Source organism: Eptatretus burgeri, chromosome 2 (assembly GCF_056783735.1).
Source record: "Eptatretus burgeri isolate ZD-2024b chromosome 2, Ebu_testis_v1, whole genome shotgun sequence".
Taxonomy (NCBI): Eukaryota; Metazoa; Chordata; class Myxini; order Myxiniformes; family Myxinidae; genus Eptatretus; species Eptatretus burgeri.
Genome location: NC_140962.1, coordinates 473,111 through 482,139, shown reverse-complemented (window position 1 = coordinate 482,139; position 9,029 = coordinate 473,111). Strand labels below are relative to the sequence as shown.

The window sequence follows — 9,029 nt, the reverse complement described above, 5'->3', positions numbered from 1 at the left end:
TACCTCAAATGGCCGCAATGCTGATACCGCAAGTGAAAAGGCTGAATGCCTAAAGTCGGTGTTTGCAGCTAAATCTTGTGTCCAAAACCCATCGCTTTCTCTACCCACCTTACCCAGTCGCACCAAACTGTCCCTAGACTCTGTGTCCTTTTCTCCTGACAAGGTGGAGAGCTTGTTGTCAAACCTCGACTCAGATTCTGCAACCGGTCCAGACGGCATCAGCCCACGAGTCCTAAAAACCTGCTGTTCTGCTCTTGCCTACCCTCTCTCTGTTCTATTCACCCTCTCATTTGCTCAAGGTCATCTGCCATATGCTTGGAAATCAGCAAACATTACTGCCCTGCAGAAAAAAGGTGCAAAAACAGATCCCTGCAACTACAGACCAATCAGCCTTCTTCCAATCATCAGCAAGGTTATGGAATCCATCATCGCTTCAGACATTAAATACTTCCTCTTCTCCAATGGCTTGATTTCCGATCATCAATTTGGTTTCAGACCAGGTCACTCTACCCTGGATATGCTGCTTCTGCTCTCCCAACAATAGATGGAGGTCCTCAATACCAGACATGTAATCTGAGCTGTATCCCTGGACATCACGTGCTTTTGACACGGTCTGGCACCCTGCCCTGCTCACCAAACTCTCTTCCTATGGTATCCAAGGCCATCTCCACGAATGGCTCGCAGACTTCCTCTCCTGTCACAGTCAACGTGTGGCCCCCAATGGAGTTCTTTCATCCCCCCTTCCTATCCAGGCTGGAGTTCCTCAAGGTAACGTTCTGGGCCCTGTTCTTTTTCTGCTTTTCATCAATGATCTCTCCGACACTGGAAAATCCTCTATATCTCTTTGCTGATGACTCCACCCTCTGCCGTATCATCGGTCATCCCTCAGACCGGCAAGCAGCAGCTTCTTCGCTCACTGCAGTTCTGGGTAAAATTACCAACTGGTCCAACACGTGGAACATGTCTTTCAATCCGGTCAAATCTCACGGTTTCTTCGAAAGGACCGTTTAGAAATACCCCCTCCCCCCCCCCCCCAATCGACTTTCTCAACAATCCTCTGGAATAAGTCCTTTCTTTCAAGCTTTTGGGTCTTACTATCTGCCATGGCCTTTCCTGGGAAAGCCACATTTCAAACCTCGCCTCCAAAGCCAGTCGCCGACTGGGAATCCTACATCGCGCAAAGTCCTTCCTCGGCCCACCTGAGCTCCTGACCACTTACAAAGCTTTTGTCTGCAGCCTGATGGAGTACTGCTCTCCCCGCTGGGCTGGTGCTCCTGCTTCTCACCTTTCTTGGCTTAATGCTGTGGAAATCAAGGCATTTCGGATCATTGGCATCTCCCGCAATGACGCTGAGTCTTTGGGCCTCTCACTCTCTCACCGCAGGCTGGTCTGTGGTCTTTCTGTCTTCTGCCATCTCCTCTCCAGCCTCGACCTCCGCCCCCGCCCTGCTCTCTCTGCGATTTCTCCCCACCACATTTCCGCAGGGCGCTCAAGGTCCGCCAACAACCCCCTTCTGGTAAAACTAACAAAATCACGAATCACTGCTCACCTTCACTCTTTCATTCCTCTTTTTCCCACCTTGGAATAAACTCCCTCACTCTATTCAATCCCATTCTTCCCTCCAGGCCTTCAAAACAGCTGTTCACCACCAGCTATCATCCCCCATCCAAATCCTCGATCTTTTCTACCCCCGATAATCCACCCAAACCCACCTCCTTCAAATTCCCTGCTTTCCTTCCTGAAAGTCCCTGTAATGTCCATCTTGTATTCCCCATGTTCCCCACCACATTCCTCTCCCTTCCACAGCCATCAAAGCTGATCCGAGGATCTCACCAAACCGTCCGATTGGTAGTAGCGATGGGCGGTGTGTACAAAGGGCAGGGACTTAATCAACGCGAGCTGATGACTCGCGCTTACTGCGAATTCCTCGTTCGTGGGACACTGTCTCAAGCCCCGGTCCCCATCACGGACAGGGCTCAGCGGTTTACCCGAGCCTGTCGGCGAAGGGCAAGGTACACGCTGGCCCGTCCAGTGTAGCGCTTGCGGCCCCGGACATCGAAGGGCATCATAGACCTGTTATTGCTCCATCTCACATGGCATGCAGCCGCTCGTCCCTCTAAGAAGTTAGTCCGCCGGCCACACCGGAGTCGCGGAACTAGTTAGCGTGTCGGAGTCTCGCTCATTATCGGAATCAACCAGACGGATCGCTCCACCAACTAAGAACGGCCATGCACCACCACCCACAAAATCGTGAGAGCTCTCAGTCTGTCAATCCTTCTCCTAATGTCTCTGTTCCCCACTGTTTTCTCCTTCCCACTCCCGCCACTCTTGTCTCATGCCCCCCTTTGCTGTGTGTTGTGTGTTTGCTCTCACACGAGCCTCGACAAGATATACAAAAAAAAAAGTCTTTGACATATTGAACAACTTTTGATGTGGAAGTGACCTTCAATTGCAATTACGGTTTTTCCATCAGATGAACATTTGCCTTCATCATTTCGACGATGTAAATCACTCATAACAAAGCTTTCTTCTCCAAAACATTTGATGCCAATTGTATACCCTGGAGAATTTTCCATGGTCAAAAGTATGTTCTTGTGTCTTGAAAACACAGACTGAATGCCGAACTCAAATAGAATGATTGCGACTCAGAATTATCGGATACGTGGGATACCATTCCACTTCTTGGTTCCTGAATCGTAAAGAGAAAAGAAACATCTCTGATGACAAATGATTCTGGTAATTTGTTAATCATCAAGTATTCATCATGGGAACAAACTGAATGGTGCAAATCAGTTCCATGTTGAACACTGTGGTCAACATCAGCTGTGGTTTGAGGAATATCGGGTGATCCCACATTCTGAGACTACATCTTCGGTTATATACACCTTAATACAGATGAAAAAGCGATCGCTTTTGATGGGGAGAGGATTATTGGGTACACATATGTTGGGTGCGCTATTTCCCCCCCCCCCACCCACACCCCATGGATCCACCCCTAAGGCTAATCAATACGTGGCAGGATCACATCAAGGCTGATGTACAAACAAGCTGCAAACGGCCGCAACATTCTTGTATCTGGATCAGGATTCGGATCTTCACCAAAATCGAATGAACTTGCCATTGGCAGACACCTAACACCCAACCTTTCCACCAAGTTTCATCCGAATTCGTTGATAACTTTTTGAGATATCGTGCTATATGTCGGTTTTAGCCCCATCTCTTAATGGTGAATAACCACTTTAAAAATTCCATAATCCGGATCTGGATCTTCATCAAAATCGAATCAATTTGTCTTTGTCACACACCCAACCTGTCCACCAAGTTTCGTCCGAATTCGTCAATAACTATTTGAGATATCCTGCTCACAGACAAATAAACAGATAGACAGGGGGTGAAAACATAAACTCCGTCCACCTGATGGGAATTAAATGTAAAACATACGATTGGCCATTAGCTGACATAATTTGATCAACTTCCGGTTTGTATTATGGATCCCATCAGCAAAAATGTGTCATAATTTGGCCATTTTTGAAAGCGCGTATCTCCATCAATTTTTGTGATATGTGGCTCAAACTAGGTGAGAATGTAGTTCAGATATTACTCTTTCATGAGATATCCAGGCCTTCGTTGTGACTGTTCTGGTTCAATAGTTCGCCTGACACGGAAAATTCGTCTATCGCGCTCAGGCGCCAATGGCACTATTCTGCAAACGTGATGTATTATTTTGCAGTGCAGGCCAGTTTTATTAACAATGAAAGGCCCTCCACATCGTACCAATCCATTATGACGTTACCATCACGCAGGTGTGTCAATTTTGCTTGTTTTTATGCGGAGGAGGTGGAGGTGATGATGGAGTTTTTGACTTAAACCATTGACATCACATTCCACATTCGAATGTTGTTCATGATGGCAACTGACTGAACTGTAAATGCTGTTTCTTGTGCTGTATCCATGTGACTGCAATGAAGTTATAATAAATTTTCAAACAACTTCGACAACTTCCTCACTCCATGAGTGATTCATTTGTTTGTTGGTTTGTCTGTTTATTTGTGTGTAGGATATCTCAAAATGTATTGGATCGATCCAGATGAAATTTTGTGGACAGGTTGGATGTGTGACAAGGACGAACTGATTAGATTTTGGTGAAGATCTGGATCCGACTTCTAGAAATATTAAAGTGATTCTTCACCATTGAGAGATAGGGCCAAAAACGATATATAACACGATATCTCAAAAAGTTGGAGACGGATTCGGATTAAATTTGGTGACACGTTTGGTATGTGACAAGGAAGAATTTATTCAATTTTGGTGAAGATCCAAATCCGGATCCGGATGAGATAATTTTTTAAGTGATTCTTCACCATTGAGAAATAGGGCCAAAAATGAAAAATGATATAATACTGTATAGCATGATATTTCAAAAATGTATTGGGCCTGATATGTTCTCCTGGATCAGGCATTACATGGCGAAGGTATGCACTCTACCGAGTGCCCTTCTAGTTTAAAGAGTAATAGGTCATCGAGAAATCAATAATGACTAAAATATTATTGACAAATACTTTTTCTTTTTATGTCTTCTTTCATTGTTTTTGGGATATGTTGGAACTAAAAACTGTATCATACCTAACTCCTCCACGAAAACCGTAGTCCCAGTCCAACTCAACCGCTGCGATGTAGTATCGGCGCACACTGTTATCTGCTCGCCCCCGTGGATCAAGATGATACACCTTTAGACTGTTCCTGTGTTGCCCATCATAAACGACAATCACCTGTTCTTCTTCCCCTTCTTCTTCATAATATTCAAACATTTCTGCCTTCTCATTAAAATAATCTTCACCACTATCCTCTGGTATGTTTGTTTTCCCATTCTCTTCACTATCTGCCTTCTCTTTGTTGCCCTCCTTAATCCCTGCATAAGGTTCTCCTGCGTTAGTCACCACACTCCACTCAATTTCTCCTTTTTCGATTTCATTTGGTCTTTCTTCTTTTTCTTCTTCGTCGTCCTCTCCATCATATGTCAGAGAAAGGAAACTGTCATAATCATCCCCCCAAAAAGGATCTGAGGGTGTATCACTTTGTTTTATTCCTGCTGCTGTTGATATATCCATCAGATCCCTCCTCGACTGCTGCCTTACTTCTGCTCCCGTCTGTGTATGAGGAGTATGATTAGTTCCTGAGCTCTCTGACATGTTGTTGCTGGTTGAACGATCAGTCTCTGGAGTCAAACTCAGTCCTATCTCTTGAAATTCCAGTGTTGTTGTCACTGTATTCTCATCAACAGATGAGTGTGTAGGATCACTATATTCTCTTGTGTGTACGATATCAAAATCATTTATAGTTTGAAAAGATGAGGTGATATCTGAATAACTTGAAAGTGTTTGTTGGAGAACATGAGATTTCTTTGGCGAATTGCTTTTCAAGATGCTTTTAGTATATTTTTCTCCAGTAGAACTTGTTACAAGTAGCATGGGTTCTGTTGTTGCTTTAGCATCCATGGTTGATTGCTGCACAGCATTTCTTGTCACCCCACGTGCTCGGTTTCCACTGCATTGAGATGGATTGCGATAGCAGAAACTTCGTAAAATTTCCAGGTCTCCACGTACATTTATTTCAGAATTGTCGTCATGATTTCTGGATGAAGTTTTTGTGTGAGAAGCAACAGATGAGAGCTGGGGAGTTTGAGTCAGCATGGATTTGCTCGCATTTGATTCACTTGCATTGATAAAAGTATTTAATTCCATGTAAGGTTTTGTCCTGAAGCTTTCTAACACTCCCAAAGTTGCTGTAACATTATAAGGAGATGCACCATGTGGACCCTTACTTGCCGACCCTGTCAAGTTATCCAAGGATAGGATACTGATTGTGCTGTTCACCTCGTTTGCATTTTCCATCATCATTTTCCTTTTTGTTTCAGTGAAGCTTTCGTTCTTGACATTCCAATTCGTTTTCTGCCATAATGTAGCTGTGATACTTACATTGGTTGTTTTATTAAAGAGCTCATGTTTGATATCAATCAATGGTGTCTTAAGGAACCCTTTTGGAACCTCAGTTGCAAATACAGATTCCTCCATGTTCTTTTTCAACAGTGTTGTTGTGGTAAAGTTTGAAATGTCTCTTATCTTGGCTTTTGTCCCATTTTTGGTGTCATTGGTCTCTCTCTGGCTCACAGACAAATTATTAGAAGGTAGTAGAGTCTTAAGGCTAGTTGTTGTTGACTGTGAAGATTTACTTTCAACTGAAGTAGCTGATGTGGTAGTTTTTTCAATGGATGCTACAAAGTCTTCAGCACCTTCTGCTCCATAATTTTGTGTACTTTGTGAATCAACTTTCATTTCCATCCACAATTTTTTGTCTTGCATTTCCGATGGTTTTTCTGTCCTTTCCCCACCAAGGGCATTGAGAGGAACCTTTTCAAAGTCGAATTCATTCTTTTCAAGAGAAACCACATTCTCTAAATTGACAGATGCTGGTGATTTTTTATAGTTTTTACGTACAGCACCTAACTGTTCTCGTATTTGCTGCCATTGCCGCATGCCCAGCATAAGAACCTTCCGTGGTCCTCTTGGCACTACTTGTCCTCGCTGCCCACGTGGCACCATTGCATCTCCCAGTGGGACGTGAGAGTCATCATTGCAGAGACCAGGAATAATCTCACAACCATAATTTATTGAATTATCTTCTTCTTTATCAACTATCACATCCATGCCAGATTCTTGTGAATCCATGTATATGATTTCATAGTCGGTGTAGTCTGGTAGGAGCTCTCTCTGATTTGGAGATTCTACCGAGAATTTGGCAGTCATTCCAGCTTCTCTCGGACTGCAGTTTTCACAACCGAACTGAAAAACACCTATAAGTGAAAAAAAGGAAAATGTTAAAACCTCAGAAGAAAAATGGAAGCCTCAAATAAAGGTCAAATAACAACAACATAGATAAAGACATGGATTCATAAAGACAAGACTGATGCTAAAAACAATGTGATAAAAAAAACTTAGAGTGGGCGATAGAAAAAGACAGCACCTTGTTTTGATAGTACCATCCTAACGGTCTCAAAAGAGAATGGTTGCAGTGAGATTGTATCTTTTACAGTGTCGTGGATGGTGATCTTATGCCCACTGAAGACCACTGAAGTTACATTTGTCTGTGCACCAAGACTTGCAAGATGCCAAGAGACCAGCTGTATCTGGTTTGTAAAGATCACCCCAGGTAAGGTACCATGCATGTAACCATTTATACCTGGCAAAGATGGAGCAAACCTAATTAGTCCATCTTAACAAAGTACTGATATGACAAAATAAATTCATAAAAAGCAAAGTGAGATTGGATGGCATGTGACTAACTGGCCATGAGATTGGATTCCATGAATCCAGGATCAAGAATATCGAGGGACGCTCTGTCAGCAACGTCAATAATATTCTCTCCAAGGTACCAGCTTTGGTTCTCATCGAAGATAGAGAAAAGAAGAAAACGTGCATCATCCACATTTACCTAGGGTGAGTCATGAATACAGTAGAGAAGTGAAAATACATTAGACATTTACAATTACACATTTACACACTCTTGCAGTTTATATAATGTGAAAACTCATTTGTGCTGCTATTTCAGATTAATTTCTACATGTACTTGCTTAACACTGAATACCAAAAGTATTATGCTGCTTATTACTGAATCCAATTCACAGTATACAGTATGTATCTCTCTTTATGATAAATTTACTCTTATGTTACTTGGAAACATAAAATGAGTTCCAAAAAGACAATTATATAACTCCTTAATATTCCGGCATTAAAACTTGTATTGATTTATATGTTAGCCCTTATAAGCATCTGTTTTCCATTAGAAGTAAGCTGGGCAGACAGCTTGTATGCTTTCTCAGCGAAAAGCTTATCTTATGTTTGTATGTGACACTCGCTTCCAGTAAGTTATGTTGTTCTTCTTCCTCTGGTTTTCTAATATAATGCATCCCTTCTTACCCCTTTCCCTCACTCTTTTCCACCTTCAAACTAAAGGCCCTGTCACACCTTGACGTTTTAGCCAGCGTATGTCGACGTATGAAAAATTTGGCGAATACGCTGGCACACGTCGAATACGTTATGGGTAAGTTTTGTATACGTTAAGAGCACGCTGAAGCATGCTGGCATACGTCGTAGTACGCCGAGCTCGTCGAAAATTTTAAGCATGCTCAAAATTTTTCGACGTGCTCGGCGTATGACTCACACGTTCCGCATACGCTGGCCATAAGTTGAAGGCACGTTATGCGATCGTTGACACACATCGACACACGTTACTTGTGTTGGGGAAATTATTACTCTCTAGACAAGAAACCTTTGCCTCAGTCTGAGTAGGTCAAAGTGTTTGTGTTTTTCCTCTACTGTTCTACTATTTAGTTGTTAAGGCCTACCACCTACTTATAATCTTGTCTTTCTTTGACACTTTGGACATTGCTTGGGTTTCTGAAAGTACAAGGTGACCGGGCTGATAAGCTGTGCATTCTGTTTTTGCGATCAAAGGCCTCTCTGCTTATAAAATGGAATGGATATATGGGGAGGGGGAGAATGATCTGGGAGAGAGCAAATAAATGGTACAGAAGAAAGAACTCCTTGTGGACATTGATTATTACTGGACTTCTGTGGTTTATTTTATCCCGATACATGCAACACTGAGTCGGCTAGACGTTGAATCCTCGAGGAGGTCAAGATCCCTCAACAATCAAGAATCCTTTCGATCACGACGCGGTTCGAGGATAGAAATCCACGTCAGTTGGTGCCAGTGACACGGATTCGAATCGGCGTTGTGCGGCGCTCGTGACCGGAGGTGCTTAATCTGCCGGAGGCAGTGCCTGGAGGAACGACAAGTGCTTGAGCGAAGGTAAGCAGGGGGGGTTCTCCGAGGGTGCGATTTATTTTATTCTGTGATTTTAGAGTGAATTTAGCGGTTGTGATTTGTGTGATTTTAGAGATGGGAAATAGAAATTGTAAAAGGAAGGAAAATGGGTATACCGAGGCAAATTGTATTCAAAAACCACGGAG

The 9,029-nt window shown here is 43.1% G+C and overlaps 1 protein-coding gene across 3 annotated transcripts in view; it reads right to left on the bottom strand.

Annotated features, from left to right (window-relative positions):
• Positions 1–9,029, bottom strand: part of LOC147031243 (venom prothrombin activator pseutarin-C non-catalytic subunit-like) — a 460,275-nt gene that overhangs the window by 284,632 nt on the left and 166,614 nt on the right. For all 3 annotated transcript variants that reach the window (XM_085860320.1, XM_085860315.1, XM_085860319.1), the window contains 3 exons: positions 7,341–7,488; positions 7,021–7,236; positions 4,624–6,850 (listed from right to left, as the gene is read on the bottom strand). In XM_085860320.1, coding sequence (XP_085716446.1) covers positions 4,624–6,850; positions 7,021–7,236; positions 7,341–7,488 — 2,591 coding nt within the window. The remainder of the gene's footprint in view (positions 1–4,623; positions 6,851–7,020; positions 7,237–7,340; positions 7,489–9,029) is intronic.